Source organism: Archocentrus centrarchus, chromosome 14 (genome assembly GCF_007364275.1).
Source record: "Archocentrus centrarchus isolate MPI-CPG fArcCen1 chromosome 14, fArcCen1, whole genome shotgun sequence".
NCBI lineage: Eukaryota > Metazoa > Chordata > Actinopteri > Cichliformes > Cichlidae > Archocentrus > Archocentrus centrarchus.
The window spans coordinates 10267284-10293093 of record NC_044359.1 but is presented as its reverse complement, the minus strand read 5'-3'; the positions used below and the strand labels follow the sequence as shown (position 1 = coordinate 10293093).

The window sequence follows — 25810 nt, the reverse complement described above, 5'->3', positions numbered from 1 at the left end:
ACTGATAGGATTCTCATCTTTGTTTTTGTTTTTTTATAGCTTTTTCACTTAGATCTATCACCAGCTCCTCTAATAATGTCTGACTGATGTAGGCGATGCTCAGCTGATTACCTGTATGCAGAGTCAGAGTCAAAAGACACATCAGATGTCACCTTTTACACGAAGGGACACAGAAGCAGAAAGCCTGCAGTAACGGAGAAAGTTGAACCACAGTCGTGACACCCATTACCTCCGACTGGGGCTTTAGGTTTTGTTGCGCCAGCTAATGCAAAAGAAAGCCTGTCTATGTTAAGCCACAATCTGATGTCTTTTCCAAGCTCTGGAAACATAGGCAAACACCAAAATTATTAAATAACCATTTCATCCTCTCATCGTCAGTGCACAAAATCCCATCAGGATTTTTAAACCTACATCTCAGTAATTCAAAATACAGAGTAAGTCATTCACGTCTCCTGTAACACATAATTCACACAGCCTGTCGTCCTCCTGGATGTTTCTATTTTTTAATAAAAGCAGATAATTGAGAATATACTGAGTAGATGCAATAATATGATGCTCAATATGTCTTGCTATGTAACTAGTTAATTCAGTCGTTAGACTGAAAATTAAAATCTGCAACTATTCTGATAATCCATTTAGTCTGAGAGTAAAGTGAATAATCTTAGACTTGTGTAGTTTTTGAAGATAAAACAACCAAACTCATGACATAATGTTGGCTTTTATTAATTTCCAACATATATATTTGACTGTTTCCAAACTACCACACGCAGGTAGCAGACTGATCAATGAAGAAATCAATGCTGTGTCTTAACTCTAAGATAAGGTTTTAGCCAAATGGAAGAGTCCAAAAAACACAGGAGATCAAACGCAAAGCCCCATTAGTCTCGTTTGTCCCGAAAATGTCAAAATAAATCTGCCAATAACATAATTACAAGCAGAATGAAATTTGTTTTATTATAAATGCACAATTGAATAATCACTTAAATATGGAGGGCAATTTGTTTGTGTTTTTTGTTTTGTTTTTATTGTTTTTGTGGTCACGTGACTTAAATAACAACACTTCAATTTACGTCATTAACAAAAAAAAGAAACAAGACATGACTATCTCTGGGTTTCTCTTCGAGGGTAAAATAAACTTTTAAGTGCAACAAATGGAAGAGCAGGCCGGTGTCTTTATTTTTTTATGATCATGAGTAGAGGTCAAGATTCACAGCTGAAAAAATATGAACTAGATAAAAGCAATCAAAGATGCTTCACTAAACAGAGCAAAACCCAGTATAATCAAGCTGGCTGCTACTGTAAACTATATTGTTAAGATATCAGTATCTGGCTTGTGTAATAGTTAAAAAGTTTGTCCCTGGGGCATCAGCAGGAAAAACACAAATTTTTATTATTACATCATCCATCATGTGAAATGTCCAAACATTTAAAAAAAAAAAAAAAAAACTTTACACTCTTCACAAAGCTCCAAATAAAAACAAAAAACAACCAAAAACAGCTTTATATTTACGAAACGTCCTGTGGTTTAAAAAAAAAAAAAAAGCCCTGCTGTTGAGCCTTGTTATTGAAATCTGATCCTACATGAACGTTTTTTCGCACAGACTTTGCTGAGATTTATTTGTTTTTATGTTTATTTCCGTAATAAAACACTTAAAACCAATCTTTACTTTGACACTTGCTGGGCTGTTTCATCTTTAAATACACCTTTTTACGCCAAAGAGTGTTTTTCTTTCGCACATACAGACTTTGTCGTGAGAGAGAGAGAAAAAAAATTCCACCAAACTCCATAATAATATCTGTCAACTGACTCTCCCGGAGCTACAACAATACTTGCATCATAGTTCTAGCTTGAACTGAAACTTTTATAGTAAGGTTAATCCTACTTTTAAAATCGGCATACGTAAAAAAAAACACAACTTACAACTACTTTGGATAAAATGAGAGCCTTCCTTCCAGCTTTTCACCCCCCAACTTTACTCCCCTCAACTAGCGGGTGGCAGCGGGACAGGAGGGAGCCAAAGTGGTATTTACTTGAACTTAAGCGTTGCTTAGCTGGAGCACTTTTGAGCCGATGTAATACAAAATTTCTGTAATATTACTTATATAAATAATATAAACTTTTTCTAAGATGTACGCACTTGTGTGGATGCATTTATTAGGTTTAGCTGTCACTTTAGCAGGACCCCTTTCTCCGTTCGAGAGGGAACGGCGCACGTTAACGGGCTATTCTCTCTTTAAAAAAAGTGGCACATGGGAGTCTTTGAAAATAAGTTTTCCTCCTTTGGTGCCATTTATAGAGACAACAGAAGCACAATCAACATGTAAGCAAACAAGCAAGGACATATTTGGAGAATAAAAGGGGAGTTTCTTCGTTTGAACCGGGCGACGAGCAACAAAGCATAAATTTCCAATCATTAAATATGCACCACTCCGTCGAAGTAACGCTAGCTCAGGGAGCTACAACGGCAAAAACTCACCTTTCTCGGTGGAGGCTGCATCCTTGTTCCTTGACATAAAAACTACGCAAAAGAAGTCGAAAGTACGTCAGAAAAAAGTCTGTCCAAATGCTGCGACCAAATGATAACGGAAGAAGACTATTTCAGCCTGGCTCAAGCGGCCATAGCGAGTCCAGCAAATACTAAGTTGAGTCCCGTTGAAAACAGCGTCGCCTCGGGGCGCAGAAAACACTGCGGAGTAAAGCCAGCGCAGCGAGGACACGTTTCCGGAAGGTTTTCATAATAATAGCCTGAGGTCTGGGCAATATAGCGCCTACGTCCGTGTGGGATCTCCAAAATAAAAGCACAATCGGTCAAAGTGAAGTTTCCTAAATGTTGCCAATACAAACTAAGGCAGTAGAATGTTAAGCATAGTTTTAATCAAAAGGCATTTTATGAAAGTTTGACCTTAATTGACTTTGAAGAAGCGGTCAGAGGTCCAAAATAACCTGATATTTAGGATCCCCATAAATCATTCCCTATATGCATATATGTTGTAAATACAAGCAATGGTAGTACGAAACCTAGTTTAAAATCTCTATATAGTATTAATATCACTTTGGCCTTCAGCTCAATCTATTGACCTTGAAGGAGAGGTCAGAGGTCACTCCAAACAACTGATTCAGAACTGTTTTCATCATCTAAGGAATATTTCAAAACTTGGATTATTGGTGTCAAAGGTAAATGAATAGAACACATCAGAGAGCAACACAGGGTTCAATATCTTGCCCAAGGACACTTTGGCACATAGACTGGAGAGGCCAGAGATTGAACCACCAACCTTCCAATAAGCAGGTGACCTACTCTACCTCTTGATCTACAGCCACCCCTCAGGCTGAACTTGTGATGATTATTCATGTTTTTAATCTCTTCTTGTTTGTCTTATTGTAACTTGTTTCAACAAATCAGCATTGGGTCGTCTTCAGACTGAAGAGTGCTGTACCAAGACTTTTAACTGACACCAGCAGAGGGTCACCTATCAGTCCAGTTTGGGCTTTGTTTCATTGGCTGCCCGTAGATTTTAGATTTAATTTTAGATTTGTAATTTTAACTTTTATGTTCAAGCTCCACAATAATCTCTGTCTGACCTCCTGAAATCTCATTCTTCTTCCTGAGTTCTTAGGTTAATACGCATTTGAACACATTTGCGTCGCAGCCAATAAAAAAAAAAAAGGATGTGTTGCTGGGGTGACGATCCACTCCCTCCTCTCTGATTGGTCCTCTTCAATCACGTGGGAAGCCACTGCCTCTTTGTCGAGGAAGATCGAGTCAGCAGCATTACAACTGCGCTTTCCGGAGAGGTTTTCAAAATAAAATTACTTTTTTTTTTTTTTGGCACATTCTGCAGAAGCAGCTTCAGCAGTTAATTAATTATACAATTCAAACGTGTATACTGTGTAATAAAAGAAACCTTTCAAAAGCCTTCCAAGTCTGAGAAGATTTTTTTTTTCATTTTGTTCCTTTACATTTACATATACAGTATCTATAAACACATGGAATATCAGTCTTTGGATAAAGCTATAAAGTTCGTGATTGTTACAATCAGTTTACACATTTACCTGAATAACATTTATCACAACAAAGACTACAGGCATGCAATGGCTCACATTATGATTTATATAAATACATAAATAAACTAGGAAATCAAATTATATTCATATATTATTTAAGAACATTTTAAATAGATTTATAGAAATGTAATTTGTTATTCACCTTTTACTGCCTGCAGGACTCAAAGTGATGTTTTACCACACTTTTTAAAAAATATTCAACCAGTCTGTACCTAAATACCTAAATATGAGTTAAAATTAAATTAAATTAAAAAAGATATTTATAAGAGTTGAAAATTTGCAGATTACATTTATGTTAATACTGAGGATCCAGCAGAATCCCAGTATGTATTTCTGAAAGATGCTTTTAAGACGAGAATTATTTAACAGTCATCAATACACTGTTACGTCAGTGTACATTTCATATCTTACATTTTACATGTTTTGGATCAGTGATTGAAACAAAAGGGAAGTTTAAATACCAACAGACACAACAGTTTTTCCTTGCTATTTTTTATATTTAAAAAATACATTTATATGGTAATGATTAATTGACTGGGAGGATACTCAGCAAACAGGTTACTGAGAGAACAACATATAACCACAAACGTTATAGAAAAGCTATAAACAGTTTATATACAGTTTGCATCGTACACATTTCCTGGATTTGAATAAATTTTAAGCTCCAGTTTGTAACTGCTCTGCACCAGTTTATTGTGGAAATGTCCTCTTTAGATGTGCATCTGTTACCCATCATGATGAATTTGTTCATTTCAATTATAATTCCTTTAAATTCCAAAACATCAAACTGTGGGACAGGTTAAAATAAAATGAAGTTAAACAAAGTTGAATCCATATGATTTTTCTAAGGGTGAAAACCTAAACCTTTCCCGAAGCTGTTGCACTGCTCTTAACTTTAGATAAAATTCAGTTTGGAGCCTTTTTTAATTTTATTGATATTGCTTTGGTGCAATTTTTTGGCTTCTGAAGTGTCAGGAAAGGTTGGAGCATTGCTGCATTTCACACTGACCTGCTAAAAATGTGCGGTCCGCACTGGTGCTTTTATTTTGAAGAGCGCCGCCATTGAACCGGTCGCGCTGCGTGTTTTTGTCTGTTTTGGCGGAGCTGTCCGGTTAGGTTGTTGGTGTTCGTGTACCAGAGGAGAAATGAAATTTTGCTTTTGTTTTTGTTTGAACCGTGTTCGCTTTAGCTAGCCGATCGGTTAACTGAACCTCCCGCCATGTCTTCGTGGCTGCGTCTGCAGGTGAAGGTGGGGACGGCTCGTGGGTTACTTGCCTCCACACGGGTGACACGTCGACCCACGTGGCTGTGCGGACACCTGGCTTTATGTCAAAGCTTGAGCACAGGCAGACCGCTTCGAAAATACTTTTTCAAAGGTGGGACTGACCGAGAAATGGCTGTTATGCAACTCAGCAAGTTTACATTCAGAAATGCAACAATTATCAAATGATTTGTGTTTCTATAAACATGTGCAATTGGTGCGATTCTGCTAAACATTTTTGATAAACTACTAGAAGCCTGTCTACAATTCGGTTGCATATAATCTTTCAAATACCTTTTACAGTTGCTCTTTACGCTAAACACTAACCACCCTGCATGTTAATTTGCATGAAGGTGTTTGTGATGTACAGATTGTTTTATATGCCGAATTGGAGAGTGGTAGCTAAAGTATCGGGAAACATTTTCATTTCTATGGTGGGAGTAAACAAATAACCTTGAGGAAGTGTAAAGTTTGTGGTTTTGTGGCTCAGATCTGGAGGCCCATCTGGCAGCTATGCGTAAGAAGGCGGCGGACGCGCTTCCAGGGAGCGGCTGGAGTCCCTTAGAGATCAACCCCAACCTTCCTCCAGACAGGGCCGACATCGTGATTGTGGGTGGCGGGGTGGTGGGCTGGTCCATCGCCTACTGGCTGAAACAGAAGGAGAGGGTGCGAGGAGGGGTGCGGGTCCTAGTTGTGGAGAGGGACCCAACGGTGAGTGTGATTGAGTCTAGACTAGCAGTGTCATTCTTTAATTTTAACAATTGTTTAAATTGTTTTAAGATTTAAATCTATTATTATCTATAGGTGCATACTGTGTTCATGTCCTACCCGCTATTCAAACTAATTCTCCTCATATTCATTGCTCCCCCTGATGGTCTGCAGTACTCCAAGGCCTCCACGGTGCTGTCTGCTGGGGGGATCCGACAGCAGTTCTCCCTGCTGGAGAACATCCACCTCTCCCTGGCTTCTGCTGACTTCATGAGGAACGTCAATGTAGGTCACTGGAAATAACTGATGGGGGTTTTAATCATTAAATGTGACAGAACATCCATCCATCCATCCATTCGCTTCCACACATCCTGTTAAGGGTCGCGGGGGGGCTGGAGCCTATCCCAGCTGTCACAGGGCGAGAGGCAGGGTACACCCTGAATAGGTCGCCAGCCTGTTGCAGGGCCAACACAGAGGGACAGACAACCTTTCACACTCACATTCACGCGCTCATTCACACCTATGGGCAATTTAGATTAGCCAATTAACCTAACCCCAGTAAGTGCATGTCTTTGGAATGTGGGAGGAAACCGGAGTACCCGGAGGAAACCCACGCAAGCACGGGGAGAACATGCAAACTCCACACAGAGAGAGGGAGAGGCCTGGGCCAAGGTGGAATCGAACCCAGGCCTTCCAGATGGTATTCTAACTGTGAGGCAGCAGTGCTAACCACTACGCCACCGTGCTGCCCTGACAGAACATGTGCTATGTTAATATTTGAACACCTTGTGCACATTGAACACCTGATAACAGCCAGACTGAATCAAGAAATCCCTTAAATAGAACCTGTCTGACAAAGTGAAGTAGATCAGAAGATCTCAAAAAGCAGCACATCATGCCACTTTGGGACTCCAGTGAACCACGGTGAGAGCCGTTTTCCACAAAAGGAGAAAATTTGGAGCAGTGGTGAACCTTCCCAGGAGTGACCAAAATTAGAACAACAGCTAAGGAACTGCAGGCCTCATTCACTTGAGTTAAGGTCAGAGTTTATGATTCAGTGAAAGACTCTGGACAAAACTGGCATCCATGGCAGAGTTCCAAGGAAAAAAAACACTACTGACCAAAAAGAACACAAAGGCTTGTCTCACTTTGCCAAGAAAATATATTAATGATTTCCTTTTGGGAAAAACATTCTGTGGACTGACGAGACAAACGCTGAACTTTTTGGAAGGTTTTAGTCCCCTTACATCTGGTGTAAAACTAACACAGCATTTCGTAGAACGAACATCAGAACAACAGTCAAACATGGTGGTGGTAGAGTGATGGTCTGCGGCTGCTTTGCTGCTTCAGGACGATTTGCTGTAATTGATTGAACCATGAATTTTGCTCTTTACCAGAAAATCCTGAAGGAGAATGTCCGGCTATCAGTTCATGACCTGAAGCTCAAGCTCACTTGGATTATGTAGCAGGACAATGATCCCAAACACACCAGCAAGTCAACCTCTGCGTGCCTCCAAAAAAAACCAAAATGAAGGTTTTGGAGCAGCCTAGTCAAAGTCTGGACTTAAATCAGATTGAGATGGTTTGGAATCACCTCAGACAGGCCGTTCATGCTTGAAAACGCTCCAGTGTGGCTGAATTAAAGCAGTTCTGCAAAGAAAAGTGGGATTAAAATCCTTCACAGTGAGGAGAGGCTCATTGCTGAATATTGAAAATGCTTGATTGCAGTTCTTGCTGCCAAGCGTGACACAGCCAGTTACTAGGTTTAGGAGGCAGTTACTTTTTCACACAGGGCAGGTAGGTTTGGATAGCGTTATTCAATTAATAAATGAAACCATCAATTAATTTTGTATTTACTCGTTTAATATTAAAATTACTTTGATGATCTGAATCACGTAAGTGTGATAAATATGCAAAAACCAAACAAAAGGAAATCAGGAAGGGGGCATATACTTTTTCACAGCACTGTTGTCAAGTCACCCACTGGCTTTGGACACTGCATTTTGCCTGCCTATTTTAAGGGGATCTGCTAATTACTTCTAACAGACCAGTAAAGCACTAAAATTTCAGCAACCAAAGCCAAAACACACACTTCCTGTACACACAGTAAATCACAACCACAATCCAAAAAGCACCAACAGCAAAAACACCGTGGAGAGGACCTGTCCGTTGACTCGGATTAGTGGGGTCGGGGACTATCGGACAGTGATCAGCTGTCTATAACTCCAGGAGTTATAGTAGTAAGTAGCGCCAGGAGCTCAAACCTTCTGTTTGTGAGGGGCTGCCAATCAGAAGAAAGTCACCTCAAAGGGAGAGAAGCTAAAAGAGCTTGTTAAAGACAGAGGATGATCTGAGGGGCTGCACCAAGTCCCACTAAAAGGCAAAGAAGAATTATTTTTAACCGTTAATCATGCTAAGCTACTCTAGTAGAGGTTGCCTCAAAATGTGGAGCTGGAAATTAGCCTAAAAGGTCCCCTTTGATGTTGTTATTGGATTGGGCAGTTGCAGCGCCACCTGGGGACAAACATTCACACACTCACGATAAATGTTGTGTAAGTAAAGACACGATTAAATGTTTAAATCAATGAATGCAAACTGTCACACCTCTGAATCCCATCAGGAGCATCTCGGCGTATTGAACGAAGACCCCATAGACCTGCAGTTTAACCACTCGGGATACCTCTTCCTGGCCAGTGAGGCGGTGGCTCACATCATGGAGGAGAACTACAGCACCCAAAGGTATCAGGCTCAATAAACCAGTGTTCACATCACAGTAATAACCCACTGTGTGTGCCGTGAAGGGCTGTGAGAAGTGATTTAAGATAAGATAAGATAAGATAAGATAAGATAAGATAGTGTTTATTTGTCACATGCACAGTTATACACAGTACAATGCACAGTGAAATGTATTTTGTACCTGCAACCTATATACACACACATATAAATAAGAATAAAAATTTAAAAAAAAAGTAATTCACACTATACACTATACACTATACTCTATATACTATACACTATACACACTTTTATAAATTATAATATTTACATTGTGCAATAATGGTCCAGTTAGGGCTCAGAGTTGAGCAGACGGATGGCTTGTGGGTAAAAACTCTTCTTCAACCTTTCAGTCTTAGCCCTCAGGCAGCGGTAACGCCGGCCTGATGGGAGCAGGGAGAAGAGAGAGTGTCAATATTGCAATTTAGTTTAAAATTGCCCTTATATATATTTAAATTTAGAAAGAACCCAAACTCACAAAGCAGCCATAAGAACATAAATAAATAAACAATATGTTTTTCTCCATTTTCTGTCATAGAGGAACTAAAATGGAGCATTGGGTTTCTATCAGGTAGCAGAAAGAGTCAATGAAAATGGAAAACAGAAGCTTTCCATTACAAACTCTAGTAGGAAATCCAGTCATGTTTCAGTCAGTTTTATAATGGTGTGATTCCAGGTCTGCTGGAGCCAAAGTGTCTCTTCTTTCTCCGACGCAACTGAAGGAGAAGTTTCCGTGGATAAACACAGAGGGTGTGGTTCTTGCCTCGTACGGTGAGTGCAAATAAAACATGCACTGAAGGCCTGTAAGTAAGCAGCAGCTGGAAGGTGTCTGAATTCAGCTCTAAAGTGACTGTAGAGACATTCATTGTCAAGTTTAGGCTCAGTAAATGTATGCTGTAGGAAAAACTAATAATTTTTGCATGTAGCTGTGTTCATCATGAATATCTTGGTAATTTTGGGCTTTTAATGATTTCCTTTGAACTGTTCTTTTTCCAGGGTGGAATGATTGTACAGCATACATCTTTAATGACTTTAAAAGAAAAGAATTGGGTGCACAAGTTTGAATGCATCCACACGGGGGCAAAGGTGTATATATACAGGCTCAAATATATACATACTAGCTCTTGATTTGAGGTGAAGTTGAAGAATTTGGAGGTAGTCCTTCATTACTCCAGTACCACTGGCAGCAAAACAACCCCAGAGCGTGATGCTACCACCACCATGCTGACAGCTGATGGCGTGTTCTTAGGTTTAAAAGCCTCACCTTTACTCCTTCAAATACACCTCTTGGTTCAATCTTTGGCTTGTCTGACCATCAAACTTTTCTCCAGAAGATATTTGGCTCGTCAGTGTGGACAACTGCAAATTTCAGTCGAGCTTGAAGGTGTCGATTTTGGAGCAGGGCGTTCTTTCTTGGTTGGCACCCACTCGGTCCACGGCGATGTAAAACTTGTTACACTGTGGACTGTGGACAGTGATGTTTCCAGCAGTTTCTACTTCATTGGCAGGCTTGATCTTCTGTGATTTCTGGGTTGTTCCTGAACATCCTAACCAGTTTCCTCTCATCTGAGGCTGACAGTTTGGATCTTCTTCCAGACCTTGACAAAGTGGTGACACGTCTGTAAAAACTTGTTAATAATTGTTTGAAATGATGATCTTGGAATCTGCAGTTTAGAAATTACTCCGAGACCTTCCCAACCTGTGTAACTCTACAGTTCTCCTTAGAATCTTCACTGAGTTCCTTGGACTGTTCTTAGTATTGGTCAATTCAGTGAGAGCTGTCAAACAAATCCTTTTTGTGCTGGCAAAGAGACACTACCAGCTGTAGTCACTCATGGTCGTTAATGAGAAGGTAACAGGCCTCGGGTTTGTCACATTAAGACATTAGAGAACATTCAGCACCACTTACTAAAAGATTTAAGTGGGTGTGTGTATATATTTGATCCTTTATGTATACTGTTGACCCTGTGTGGATCAGAGAAAATCCAAAATAAATTCAAACTTGTGCACCCAAATCTTGTTTCTTAAAGTCATTAAATAGATTTTGCTGTACAATCATTCCATTCTGGAAAAAGAACAGTTCAAATAAATTATTAAAAGCCCAAAACTGGCCCATAGCGTTCATGCCCATGATGAGTGCATGTAAACTTCTGACCAGAACCGTATGTTCAGTGCTGAATAGTGCTCTTATATCTCTGTATTTATCTACAGTGTGGCTCTCTCTCTGCTGCTGTTTACATTTCTGCAGACTAAAGCTAAAGTGCTTTAGCCTGTGGCACTTGTAAATCCCATTAGAGTTCTGATTAATGCCTAAACTTTCAGAGGCACAAAGTTTTGACAGACTTGCTGCTTTGACTGGATTTGTGCTGCATCTTGGAAAGAAATGCACCTTATGTTGAAAACAGTCTGCAGCTCTGGCCTGGAGGAACCAGTTTAACACATAAATCTGCAAGTGAAAAAGCAGATTGGTTAATCTGTGTTTGCACACCTAATTACATTGCTGGATTCCCATCTGGTCCCAAATCCCCAACATCATCATCTGGGTCTCTCTCTCTCTCTTTTTTTTTTTTTAAAGAAATCTGCACCACTTAGGCAAAATATTAACTGTGATTATATGACCCTGTGTCACAATCTAATTTTAAGAACTAAAAAAACATAATCTGAGTAATGCAAAGCTGCAGCCAACAGTAATTTTAATTATTAGTGACTGACAGTTTTTCCCATCTGTTTATTTAGATAATAGTGGTGTGGAGTCGCCTAATTATTTCCCCAAAGCCCCGTTTTAGATCCTGATTTGACTTCTTTTGTCACACAGTCAGAAACAAGAAACTATTCACATTTGAGCAGCTCCAGCAATTATCTCAATTATAAGAGATAATTGCTGGAGCAAAGTAATTGTAATACTCAATAATTATTATTCCCTGAAGTCTGGGTTCACTTGTTTAAATTCAGAAAACCAAAAATGTCAAACTAAGATGGGAATCATTAGTCGGCTCCACACCACTATCATTTAAATTAGCAGATGAGAAGAAATTGGAGTAGCTGTAAAAGAGTATTTTGGGCATTTCTAAATATTCATCAATAGGTTGACAGCTTCTTAGAGCTATGGGTCAGAGTTGGCTAAACAGTGATGAGTACCAGGAGTCCATCTAGGTGACGTGGTTGAATATAAGTACTCCTTCAATATGGTACAAGTAGTATCATAATTTCACACAACTAAAATCGAACTTCTGTATGCTCAGAAAGGGTTAGTCTGTTTGAGTTTATGTAAAAAAAAAAAGGGGGGGGGGGCAATTTCAAAGAGAATATGTGCCAATTTTAGTACTTGTATCCAATTGTGCACGATTACCTTGTAATGTTATCTCCTGCACTAATGTGAATGTCTGATTTTCTGCTGTGCAGGGCTGGAGAATGAGGGCTGGTTTGACCCCTGGACTCTGCTGAACGCCTTTAAGAGGAAGGCCATCTCTATGGGAGCCATTCAGTGCTGTGGAGAAGTCACGGGTTCGTTACAGCCGCCTGACAACAAAACAAACACAGGGGAAATATGCCTGAAATCTATATAACCGTTCATTTTCATTTATGTAGAATTATCAGTTTTCCCAGAACACATTTACATGTGAAATTAACAATGATTTTGGAAAACACAACAATAGGTATAAAATTAATAATATTTATAGAAAACTTTAAAAAACTTAACAGAAGGAAAAAACTGTCTTCGGAGTAGCTGTGAAAGTGTACTTTGTTCATTCCTACTTAGAAAAAGATTGTTAATATTCTTAAAATTGTTGCAACAGGGTGAGCAATAACCCTATAGTACATTTTTGCCCTGTAGCTGTGGACCCATCCCAGTCATTTTCCTTTATACCAGCAAGCAGACCACAAAATCAGCACCAACCAGTCCATTCAAATTCCATTAATATGGATTTGTTGAGCTTGACTCAGCTTGTTACAGCATTAGCGAGATGACTGTGACACTGGAAGCTCCTCATTTCTTCACCCTGCAGCGTCACCTTTATGAAGCAGTGTAAACCTCAGCGAGTAGTTTCAGTACCTAAACATAACCATCTGACAAAACTGTGTTATATTACTCAGAAATCTATTTTTTTTTAAAAAGAACTTACTGGTATAATGCATTTAAACAGAATGGATCAATAGAATCCAATAAAATCAGTAAAGACTCTGTCTTAGGAAGCGATTTAGAGGAATTCTCTGACTCTGCTGACCTGATTTCCTCAGGCAGTTCACTTCATAGCTTTAAGGTGGCTTTGGAGTTCATTACATTGCTCATTAGATGAGAGGATGGATACAACGAGGGACGTAACTACCACAGTTTTAATGTACTATAGGTATTTCTGTGTTTTGCCCTACTTCTACTGCGCCATAATTTGGGTGCAAATATTGTACTTTGCTTTAAAGCTTTAGCTACTTATTAATTTGCAAATTTAAAACTTAAATCTACAACTGTTATGCAGTATTATGATAGGTAAGCTATGCAGCAGTAAATGATTAATTAATTAAAAACGTCTCCATCTGCAGCATTAAAGTAATGAACACATTAATAAATGAAGTATGATCTAATAATATATTCTGTGTTATTCTGCATAATGAGTACTTCTATTTCAGGTGCTTTAAATGTATTTTAAAGCTAACATTTTTTGTAGGATTATGAGTTTAACTTACTTGTTTTGCCACTTTGAAAAAAGTGTTATTGAACACAAACTATTTTCAGGCTGTTGTTCAGTGATGCACATGAACCCGGAAATCACACCCAACATTTTCTGCACTGCATTTATTTCTGCTATGAAGTTAATGATTTGATAATACTCTTAGCTGCAAAACACACAAAAAAACAAAAGTAAAACACATTTCAGAAAAACACAACATGTTGTTCAATTTTGCACCTCCGGGCTGGAGTGAAAGCTCGCAAGTTCGATCCCGGGAGGAGACACAAACCCATTTAGGGTTGCCTCAGGAGGGGCGTAAAAATCTGCCAAGTCAAATATGCGGCGCTGCCTGCTGTGGCGACCCCTCGTGAGCTTCTTCTTCATGTTGAAAATGGGTTTTGACGTGTTTCTCTCCCAGAACTGAAATATACAACAAACGTGATGACGACGGCTGACGGGGAAAAGCTGGACCTGAGGAGAATAAAGTCAGTCAAAGTAAGTGGGACTGCAATTGCTGCATATCTGAGTTTAGTGATGTGTGTAAACCTGGTGTTATTTAGCCTGTTTATTTTTGTATGATCGTCACGTGTCAGAGGAGCCTCTGACTAAAGTCTACCCCGGTTAGGTTCACTAAGCTTTAGGGGGGAACGCCCAGTTTCTGTGATGGTTTCTTTCTTTTTTTTTTTTTCCTCAGTGCAGTGTGCTCATCTGCTCAGATCATACACTCATGCTTAAGTGGCTTATTTTATATAGTGACCCAACTGGCAAAAATCTCAAATTAAGCATCTAAATCCCAAAACTAGGATAATTTCAGACATGTCCAAAACATTTGATGTGATTTGATGTAATCAGGGATCTCTGTTGAATGAAGACGGTGAACAAGAACCTGAGTAACACCACCAGATGGCTGACGTGCACGTTCTTTAAATCCCTTCAGATCATATATCAACTGCAGTTTCTTCCCAGATGACCTCGTTCAGTTTATTGTGTCCCACACAGTCTGATTATTGGTGCTAAGTACCTCATAAATTCAGCTTGTGGTGCTTTTAATACTTTTTTTTTTTTTTTTTTTGCACTTAAGCACTAAATCCAGGAGGGACTGTGGAGGGCAGGCAGGAAGGAGTCAGAATGGGAAGCCATAAAACTAAAAACATGAGCTGCATCTTTAAAAACGTTTGTCAGGAAAACTAAGCTGGCTGACATTTGTTCAGATGAGGCAAAATTACCATCAGTATAGAAATCTTTCACTGAGATAATGCAGTATGTTATCAAAGGATATATATATATATGTAATCAAACTTCAACCAGTTTAGCATTCACTGCACGTTCCCTGAAGAAATCTGGAAAAGCCATGTCTCCCAGAGGCCATCAGGCAAACTCCCATAAACAGAACTAATTTGGAACAATCACCCAACTAAAAGCTACCGCCTGCTATTGGATAGGTGCCGTTCTCTGCTGCCAAAACAGCGCTGACCTGTTTGAGACGTGGAAATGGGGCCTCTGGTGTGTGCTGAGAGTGGTTTTCACCTGCTGTGATCTGTCAGCTTGACAATATAATATACCGAGCAGAAACATTTTGATTGAGGTCTTACAATCAAGCCAAAAGACTCGCCGTAAAAGAAACGTAAAAGAGAGAGGCACGGCTAAATGCTGAAAAATAAATGTACCAATCTGACATGAACATGAGCTAAAACACACAAACACACACTCTTAGGCTTAAAATATGGCTCGACACTACCTGGACCTCTATAATAATAATAATCCATTCACAAACCTGTGGAATAGACCACATCCCCTGGTCTATAGGAAGAGGTGACAGAGATTTAACCAGAAGGAAGTTTGTTTTTGTTTTCATTTATAAATTACAGTCCTTTTCTAGCATAAACGAGGACTTAGATTTTACTGTTTTCATAAAGCTTCTTTTTCCTTTTGAAATTCATATAATTTTACAATAATTGGTACTGTTGTATGTTGCTTATAGAATTTTGATTGATATTTGACAAATACTGTGGGCTGAACCTGCCAACTTTTAAAGGATTTTGACCTGTGAGTTATGCAAAGTTACTCTAGTAGAATCCATGAATCAAAATATGGAGCTGGAATTGAGATTAATAGATTCTGCACACTTTTTGAAAAGTGGTGTTATGTGTTTTGGAGGGGAACAAAAATCCAGAAATCATTAAAAAAAAAAAAAAAGCACAATTAAAACATGAAATGCTCCTGGTCAAACATCTTTGAACTGTCAGAAACAGGAGAAAATGTACTTGTAGTTGGGGGGGGGGGGGGGTGATCTGCCCGCACAATGTGGCATTGTGCATGATAGGATGACGGCTTGTTGTCGGGCAGGTGCAGATGCCAGACAGCCTGGAGTACCAGCCGGTGGAGTGCGCTATTGTGGTGAATGCAGCGGGAGCCTTTTCTGGTAAGCTGACAGAGATGCTGGGAATTGGCTTTGGCCCCGAAAACTCCATCGCAGGAATCCCACTGCCTGTTGAGCCACGGAAAAGGTAGGCTATTGACTCGAGGGGCACATTTTCCTTTTTTAAAAAAAAAAAAAACAGCTGCTAGAGTTTTCTGTGAAAGGCAGTGCCTCATACAGTGCACTAAATCAATATTCTGACAGTTTGTATTCAGACTCTGCGCTCCAAAAATGGAAAAACTGACTTCATACTGCTGCCTGTGAGTGTCCACCCGCTGCAGTCTTTTCATTTCACTGTTCTGCATCTTTTACTCTACAAATAAAAATGGATCTATGTAGGCAACAAAGCGAGTCGTTTCATTTTAGTCAGCACGACCTGTACCGTTTGAGCATGTGTGCTGCGTGCCGTCGGCCACATTACTTTTATTATTCCTCAGACTTGTGGCTCGAATCGTTGGCTGCTTTTCTTCCACATCTGATGAACTGTGGCCCCCTTTTTAAACACACCCACCCCGTGGAATCACTGCTCATTGTTCACTGTACCAAACACTTTATGGCCATTTCAAGGTGGGCTTCAGTGTCCACCTCTCCATACACTCAAAGAATGTGTGCAGGTTAATTTAATGATTATAGAAACCAAAGTGTGAAGTAAGACCAGGAGGGCTGACTTCATCTACATTATTTATACCAGTGTTTTTCAACCACTGTGCCACGGCACACTAGTATGCCGTGGGAGATCGTCAGGTGTGCCGTGGGAAAATATGCCATGAGTGTGTGTGCGCTGTAATAGTGACTGGGAGCATAATCATGTAATACTCTTCCATATCACTAGACTAGATAGCAGCAGGTAGCGAATTGCATTGTATATAGAGACAAGAGAATTAAACCACTTTTCCATATGGAATGACTCGCCGCGGGTCGACTCGACTCGCCGCGATTTGATGGCATTTCCATTAGAGTCAGGTACACTTTGCCGGTCCTTTTTCCGTACTCATTCACCCGAAGTTCTAAAGACGCGTTTCCATATGGGACGACTCGGTGCGGGTCGCCTCGACTCGCTGCGGTTTGACGGCGTTTCCATTAGTAACTGGTACAAGTTTGAAGGTACTTTTTCGTACCCACTCACCTGAGGTTCTGAGCGATCCGAGGCGATACAAAAATGTGACGCGGAGGACAGCATGCCACTGATTGGCCAGGGAGTGTCATCACTAGCGGAGTCATAAGAGTGACTCCTTCACCAGAATCAAGCCTGCCATTTTTAAAACCCCACAGCAAGAAACTGGAGGCGCAAAGCATCGGTTGAATGCCCAGACCGACAGTTTGCAGCGGTAGTTCTGCAACATGAGTCATCTGAAACGCACACACAGCATACTTATTATAACCCTATACTGCCAGGCGATCACTGCTGAAGCACCATTACCTGCCCCTACTAGCCGAACAGCTGGTTTATTTGATTCCTATTCTAGACACTTTGATAAGAATGACTATATTGTTAATATAGGCTACAAAGTATCATTTTTTTTATGATTTTTTTTTTGACTGGTGGTGTGCCTCGTGATTTTTTTCAATAAAAAAATCTACTTTGGCTCAAAAAAAGGTTGAAAAACACTTCAAAATCAGGTGCAGTTATACTACTGCACCTAATTTTTCCTGCATTATTTAAAGGGGACATATCATGTAAATCATTCACTTGCGGTCTGTATAAAGTAGAACTGCAATGCTTTGGTCTGAATTCCTCGTTTACACCTGTTCTGAGGCGTCTTAGAGCAGCTCGTTTTGGTGCGGTCTCTGTAAATGTGAATGAGACATTTCACGCCCCGCCCCCCTCCAGGTCGCCGAGCGTTCCACTCCCCCGTTCGGCCATTTTTGTACTTTGATAGCAGCGATACGATTATGTAGCGGCAGAGAAATGGGCACATCGAAGAGGCTCTGATGCCGGGGGGCGATGTAAGTAATCGTGTGGGTTAATACATCCAACAACCGAACATTTTGACTTGTCTACTTGCAACTTCAGCATAACTGAACTTGGACTACAAAATCGCTGTGAGGAAAAAAAAAAGGCGGATCACGAAATTGGTTAGCCGGAAGTCCATGTCCTTGTTTAGCAGTTCCACAGTAAATACTGTGACGTAAGAGGAAAGAAAACGTAACAGGGAATAGAGAAAACTGAACGGACTGAAAAATATGCTACATGCTCAAAGTACACAAAAAAATGTATTTAAGGGCTAAAAAAAAGTGGATTTTGCATGATATGTCACCTTTAATAATAATTCCGAGTGATATTTTGTGTTTCCCGCAGAAATGGATTGCATTTTTAGCAGCAGCAGTGGCAAGCATACATGTTTTAAAGATGCCTTTTTTAATCTCACTTTGCAGATGCAGGTGTGTTTACATGTTTACGAGTGTGTGCTGCTGCTTAACTTTTACTGGGTTTTTTTCTTTGTTTGAAGAAAACACAATCAAGCAATCAATCAGCGAGTCAGCCAACCAGGAAAATCAAGGCCATATGAAAAACATGTCCTTGATTTTCCTGGTTGAACTCTATCCATATATCCTCTGACTTAAAGCCTCATTTTCCAACATTTGTGATGTAATACTTGCGAGTTTATGATCTCATTTTCAGTACCTAAAAATATGTTCTGGACACCGAATATAATTTTAAAATCTGGGCAAAGTAGACTAGAACAATGTAAGAAGGAGAGGTTCAAATATTCTGTAATAGAGCCCAGCCCCCTAATAATACTGTGCGATTAGGGGGCTGTGTAATGTAAGGAGGTATTGGGATACTCTGTAATACACCATATACCCTGAATATTTACTGCTTAATCACCGTTAGGATAGTCTATAACATAGCCCACACCCCACCTTTAAGAATATGATTTAATTACAACATAAGAAGGAAAAGTCTGGATACTCTATAATACAGCTTGTACTCATAATAATAATAATAGTAATAATAATAATAATATGTATTATGTAAGAAGGCCAGATTAGGATAGTTTTACCTGAATGTGTTTATTTCCTCTAGAACTGCCAATTATTACTGCCCTGTTCATTGTTCATCATTTGGAAATTAAAATTTTTAAGGTTTTGAAGATTACCCCACATGAATTCAGAAAACTTACACGTTAAATGGAAATTACACCTTAACCTGTGGGCTGTATTATGAAGAACTACCCATTTTTTCTGCCTTATTTGCAGTCTGTTAGACCTTCACTAAATCTTTTCTCATGCTGCCTTGAACAGCTGTCAGACCATCACATGAACATTTAATAAGACAAGAGTTTTGAGCTGTGTGGATAATTCATTGTAAAGCCTTTTCCACACAGAGGATAAGTAAATCCCTTAAAGTCTGATCATTTTCATGCCAGAAAACCTCCACACAAAGTCACTTACATCTTGGTGTGACATGAAATATCAGCTGATATGATGTCAGGACTGTAAGACCCTGAGCTGTTTACTTCTCAACTGTTTTTCAGGTATGTGTATGTGGTCCGCTGTCCTGATGGTCCTGGCCTAGACACTCCCTTCTTGATCGATTACTCGGGAGTTTACTTGAGGAGAGAGGGCTTAGGTGGGAACTACATTGCCGGGGCCTCACCGGAGGAGGTCCGTGTTTTATCTCTGAGCTGTTTCCTTACGTTAACATTCAACAGCTAAGCAAGTGATCTCATTGTTTGCTCTGGTTGTGTGTTCTCAGGCGGACGAGCCAGATACCAGTAATCTAGAAGTGGACCACAGCTTCTTTGAGGAGAATGTTTGGCCTCATTTGGCCTTTAGAGTTCCTGCTTTTGAGAAACTTAAGGTACAGCTGGAGAAGTGTGGTCTGATTCATATGGTTGCTGCCAGCTTTACGGTGTTATCAGCAGCCAGAACTGCTTTCTTTTCAACTTAATCGTAGGCCCGTTTTTAAGCCAGTTCAATTTAAGATTTTCTTTTTGCTTCAGCCAGCCTCTTCCATCTAAAGAAACTGGCTTTTCCAAAACGAAGGCCTAATTTTTATCACTCTCTAAAATAAGGATGTTCTCATATTCCTCCCTTCAGGTGACCGGTGCGTGGGCGGGTTTCTATGACTACAACACCTTTGACCAAAACGCCATCATCGGTACGCACCCCCTCATCAACAACATGTACTTTGCAACGGGCTTCAGCGGTCATGGCCTGCAGCACTCGCCCGCAGTGGGTCGCGCTGTGGCAGAGCTGATTCTGGATGGAAACTTTAAAACTCTGGACCTGAGCGGCTTCAGTTTCAGCCGGATTCTGACCCAGGAGCCGATGCTGGAGAGGAACATCGTGTAGCTGAGCTGGACCCTGGACTCATATCATTTACATGCTGCCAAAATCAAATTATTATAGCTCGAGTCTTATTTCTGTAGCTGGGAACACAACAGCAATCAACAAACTGATTACTGAGATCTGGGCGGTATCGTTTCTACAGTGAAGTCCGATGTTAGACAAAAAGAACAGAACATGAGTGGTTTCAGAAAATGCCCAAATACAACATATTTATAGCCTGTAGCAGCTGCAGGAATAAAAAGGTCAGGGTGGAAGGATGGGTCAAATTATTAGACTTCCTGCCATGTAACAACAGAAAAGGAAGGAAGGTGCAAAATATGATCAGTGAGAAGAAATATTCAATTATTACAATATCAGATTTTAACTACACAATTATCACAGCCAAAAAAAATGTGATCCCGATAAAACTGCAGTCAGGGAACCACTGTTTTTTGTTATAGTTTATAAGCTGATAATAATATTCACGTGTAAATGGTAATAAAACAATTTGAAATAAATCCTTTAGAGAAGAAAAAACACATGTGCAGTAACCGTAAAACCAATGAACAAGATTTTTTTAATTTAAAAATAAGGCAGTGATAAAAATCAATTAGGAGCTGTATGAGGAGTTAAACAAAATGATGAATTTGACTTTTTCAGCCTGGATTTTGTAATGAATGTTTTATATATTTCAAGATTTTCAGCTTTTTTTGGATTTGCAGGCACACAAACTTTCAGAAAACACAAATGATCCACAAACTTTAGATTTAAAAAAGGCAAACAGTTGTTATAAACATTAACAGTAAAAGGGCCCTATTGCATTCTCCTTGCTCTTTTTTTCTACTTGGCCAACTGTTGTGTGAAGGCAAAAAGTTCCTTCACGTGGTTCCTCCAACCTCATGTTCCCTGCGGTCTTCCTCTCCTCCTCTCAGATTCGATAAAGTGTGTTTTATGTGTGCTCTCTTAAAGCTCATTTTCTGGGGAGGCTCTCTTGATTTTAGCGATGCAATCATGTCATATCTCAGCTTTTACTTTTGTTGGTGTTGCTTATCCAAAAATGTGATAATAACCCTGGAACATGCCGGGTGACTGTGATGATAAGCTTCCTACAAGTTTCTGTTTCTGAAGCACAGTGTCCACTCTGTTCGGGGGCTTTTATTTTGAAAACTGACTGGCTTTTCTGTGCTGTGCAGCTGCTTCTGTTGCAGCGGATTTGATGGACACGCAGGCATTGAATTGAGGGCACCATTAGCAGTCACTCCCCTATCTATTACCAGGATAAGACCAAAGTTGTGGCAAACGCAATTATGCTTCAATTTAGACTTTAGTTTCTGTTTATTCAAAGCAAGGGTTTTGGTGTTTTAAAGGATGATCTGATGCCATTTAATACTGAACTCTACTGACAGCACCCGTACCTTTTTATTAGTCTGATTTCAAAGACAATAATAGTGCTTTCTAAAGAAATCAGTGGGATGAACCACTGAGAATAAAGTAGAAGGAAGGATGTGCTTCTTCATTAGAAGAGGAAATATATGGAGGTGAGCTGGCAGCTGACTCACTCCTGATGCAGAACAACTCGAATAACTTCTGCTTTCCAGATTTCCACTGAACTGGGCTGTTTGGTGCCACTAAGTAGTTGGAGCATGCAAATTTAGGTTGAAACGTCATCAGCTGCTTGTTTTTCCTGACTGCTGAATACACAGTTTGTCCTGTCCCATGCAATGGTTTAACTCTGGTACTTTTAAACGTTTAACATACTTTTTATATCTAATTTTATTAATATATGGTATGTCTGTTGTATTGATCGGTGTAATCACAATTATATTAAGTCAATTTTTCAACAAAAATCTTGGGTTGTCTCCTCACTTCATGTTTCCTTAAGGTGTTGCTGCTCTCAGGGCCGCGCACACTACACACAAACATGATTCTCCTACAGATTTACACCCAGACTGACTAATGCAGGTGATGTAAACCCTCATATACGCAAATTTTAATTAATATAAACAACACTATGCATTACCTGTAACCAAAGGGTCAAATCAGTTGCAGGTATTGAGCCTAAAGTGTGTAAATGTATCAAGTTTAAGGGATAAAAATATGAAAATCTAAGTTTTCCTTATTGGTCTAAAATTAAAAGCAGAATTTCTCCTTGAACAGCTGACCTCCAAGCGCCAATCAGACACAGTTCAGTGTGAGTGAACTGAATGATTCCTCTGCAGCTGAAGCGACTATGGAAGTGCCAAAATCACCACAGACTCCCATAGCAAAATTTCTTTAACTCGTCTTCCCAAAAACAGGTTTTGACTTCTATGTACAGCTCTAAGGAGCGGATATTTTTTCCGTCCCACTGGATGCTGGAGTAAGGGTGTGGCCATTTTGATTGACAGGCAGCTGGAGCCAATTTGTGTGTGGCAGGCTTCGGCTAACAGGAGTCACTGATCTGAACATCCAGACAGTGTTTGTGCTCTTGGTGTCTTTTGGAACATTTTGAATGCATTATTGGACGAATTATACAGTCTTCTGGATGATACAGGCCTTCCACAAAGTTTTGCTGAGTGAAATCCAAGTATTTTACTGTTCTTTTGCTTAGCGCTAATTATCAGATTTGTGTCTGTGCATGCACTCATACAGTTCATGAATACACCCGCTAAACAAGCTAGGTAATGACCAAATATGGTCACTTAACAGGTGGAGTGGCCTAAATGCTAATGAGTCTAAAACCAATGGATGACATCATTCTGGCTGCATCCATCTTTTATATACAGTCTATGGTGCTAATGCAGCTCAGGATGTAATAAATGTGATTTTTATTACTGCTTATTACTTATTTAGAAACATAATCAGTACTGAATGGGTAAGAGAGAGGCGTGGGTGCAGTGAGAAGATAAATTAGGAGATTTATAATGTAGAGCCTTTACCTGCACACTATAACTGTCAAACATCTGAATTTAAGTGGTTTGAATGCTCCTCTTCAAATTTCCAGGAGTGCACATAAAAAGTTGTACTCATATGATCTTCAGAAAGAAGCAAAGCTAATTTGGCAGATCGCTGACCGATGACAGGCTCAATAAATTATCCTCCATAATCTGAATCTTTCAGTTTTCATGTCTTAATTTTACAACCCCCCCCCCCCCCACACACACACTTTTTTTTCCATTTCATTAAAAATTACTTGTTTGATATTCATCTACTTCTTTATTTTAAGGTTGTTTTACCTGCTTTTATTGTCAAAATGTTTACCTTATATTTTATTAGTGCAATTACACGGGGTACAAACAGCGGCACAGCAGGTGGTTAATCAAGCATAAAAAATATACAGATATAATACAGCTCTAACAGTACGATCTTTCAGCACTGAACAAAGTAAGAGCTCATCATATGTAGACACAGCCAAAACATTTCATTTCAGATAAGTATCTGTCTTACTTTCTTATCCGGCCACTGCAAATGAATCATCAGTCAGATGCAGGAGTTCCTGGTGTTTCACACAAACTGTGCAGCAGATGGAGCCATTTCAGTGGGTAAATCCAAGCTCGGAGCATCATCACGTCTGACATGTTTCAGACAAACTGTGTATAGATCTAGAAGCCAAAGCTAGATCATTAATTCAGGTTGGTCTGTTGTGCCTTTGATTATCATATGTCTTTAGGGCACACATGTAGGCAGCAGGAGCTGCGGTTTAGATGCCAGATTGGAATTTGAACCTTTCAAAACAGATTTTTAATTTTTCATACTGGATCTGTTTATTCTAAATATATTCAAAAATTAACCTTTCAGACAGGAAAATGTCACACTGTGGTGGAAGAAAAACATATTAATAATGTTGTAAGGTCAGGGTAAAAAAAAGAAAATAAGCAGGTTTTCTAAAGGAAGGAAGTAATTGAGCAGCCTGATACCGCTCTACAGTAATAATGCTTTTTAAAGAGCAGGATATACACCAGATTGATGAGGTGCATAAACTCCTCAAAGATGTATTTGTTTCATATGTACAGCTCTCAGAATCAGTATTAAGGTTATTATTAAAAAGGCAGGGTCTTTATAAAGGAGAAAGAATACTGGAAAGATGAGTGTCTTAAATTTGTGAGAGTGAAAATAGAAAAAGTAAATAGAACAATATAAAAAGCTTTTTTGTGTGTAATTAAAAAAAAAGAAATATTGTTTCCTATTTGAGCATGTTGAAAATTTAATAAAAAGTGGCCCTAAATATTTAAAAAAATGTACTGGTGAAGGACCCTCATTGGCTCCAAGGCTTTGTGAATGTACCCATGTTTCCTGCATAGTAATCTATCCATAATTTCCTCTTTAAAAAACACAAAATTGTACAAACTTGGGACAATTTACAACTACTGTGACAAGCACCAGGTCCTTCATGATGGCACAATTTTTAAAAACTGTGATGAGGACATCACAGTAGTAGAAGAAGAAGACGTAGCGCACGGTGAAAGGCTTTGGACTAATTGCACCTGCAAATGTTGCCTTCCATCGCTGACAAACAATTTTGCATTATTTGTGGTTTTGCCTTGCAACTTCAGAAGAGATTATGAACCATCCTGCTCCCCGCAGAGCCGCTACCTCCACATCCTCCACATCTCGACTTCCTGCAGCTCGATGCAGCAAACCAGCAAAGACTGAATCATGCATGACAGAGTCAGTCACTGGCAAAACCCCACCAACAGGTTCCTTTGCTGCGTCTGAGGTAAATACGAAAGAAGAGCTATGACAAAAGCCCCTCTGCCAAAGTTACAGGAATGAGATGTTCATGTTTTCATTACAGGGATGGTAATGAGTAAGCTGTCAGGCTAAACTTAGCACCAACACCTAACATCAAATTATCTCAGCACATGTAAGATTAAAAACATTAGGGTTTAGATTACAGTTACAGTATACTGTGAAATGACAGCTGGAAGTAAAGCTGAGCATGAATCTGTCATAATTTATCTGGAAACCCAACCACAGAACACAGCATCAAATGAAAGGTTCGATTAGAGAATTTGTAGTGAGAACAGGGCTCCGTCTGTGCTCCTGTCGGGTTTACTTCCTCTCTTTTGTGCTTTTCCCATTCCGATTAGTCTCACCTGTCTCATATTGGGCACACCTGTTTCTAATCAATCAGTTTCTCATTAAATACATACATACCACCAGTGTTTCACATCTCACTTGGCAGATTGTCTTGCTTTTGTAGTATTCCTCTTTTTCCCATAGGTCCTTGAGGGCTTTTTGTGGTCTGCATAGTTGTCGTTATTCCCTCTGTGTGACCTGCTTTGCTTATTGGTCTGCCCCTTGCTGGGTTCATCTGCTTCACCGACTCAAGTAACATGATTCTGACAGAGTCAAAATTACACATTACTTTGTTCTAACAGTTGTCATATTATCAAAAATGCATATGTGAGATCAGGAAGTCAATTACCATGTGATTCTCTAAACCAATCACCTGCCAAATCCATTCAGACAAATCAGACCCCAACCTTCGCTTGCTACCCAGCTTGCAGTTCACCTGACCCCAGTGCCTGTCCCTGTGGGTGGTGGGTCCACAGCCCCATGAATCCAGGCCTGGCTCTTCTCCCAGTTCTGGATCCAAGAGGGGGCCTCAGTTTCCCTCTTTGTGATTAGGGTTCTCCGTGTCAAAAGGACCCAGATGA

General features: G+C 39.8%; 2 protein-coding genes across 2 annotated transcripts in view; one reads left to right on the top strand and one right to left on the bottom strand.

Moving 5' to 3' along the window:
• Positions 1–2710, bottom strand: part of LOC115792436 (F-BAR and double SH3 domains protein 2-like) — a 48794-nt gene extending 46084 nt beyond the window's left edge. Inside the window, exon 1 of the mRNA XM_030746970.1 lies at positions 2478–2710. Coding sequence (XP_030602830.1) covers positions 2478–2498 — 21 coding nt within the window. The 5' untranslated portion in view covers positions 2499–2710. The remainder of the gene's footprint in view (positions 1–2477) is intronic.
• Positions 2711–5174: 2464 nt separating this feature from the next.
• On the top strand, positions 5175–23229 carry foxred1 (FAD-dependent oxidoreductase domain containing 1). Its single transcript, XM_030747254.1, has 11 exons — positions 5175–5442; positions 5818–6038; positions 6210–6320; positions 8656–8774; positions 9487–9581; positions 12213–12314; positions 13896–13972; positions 15824–15984; positions 19376–19505; positions 19597–19701; positions 19941–23229. The coding sequence occupies exons 1-11, from the start codon at positions 5286–5288 to the stop codon at positions 20193–20195; spliced, it is 1533 nt and encodes a 510-aa protein (XP_030603114.1). The 5' UTR covers positions 5175–5285; the 3' UTR covers positions 20196–23229.
• Positions 23230–25810: the final 2581 nt, after the last annotated feature.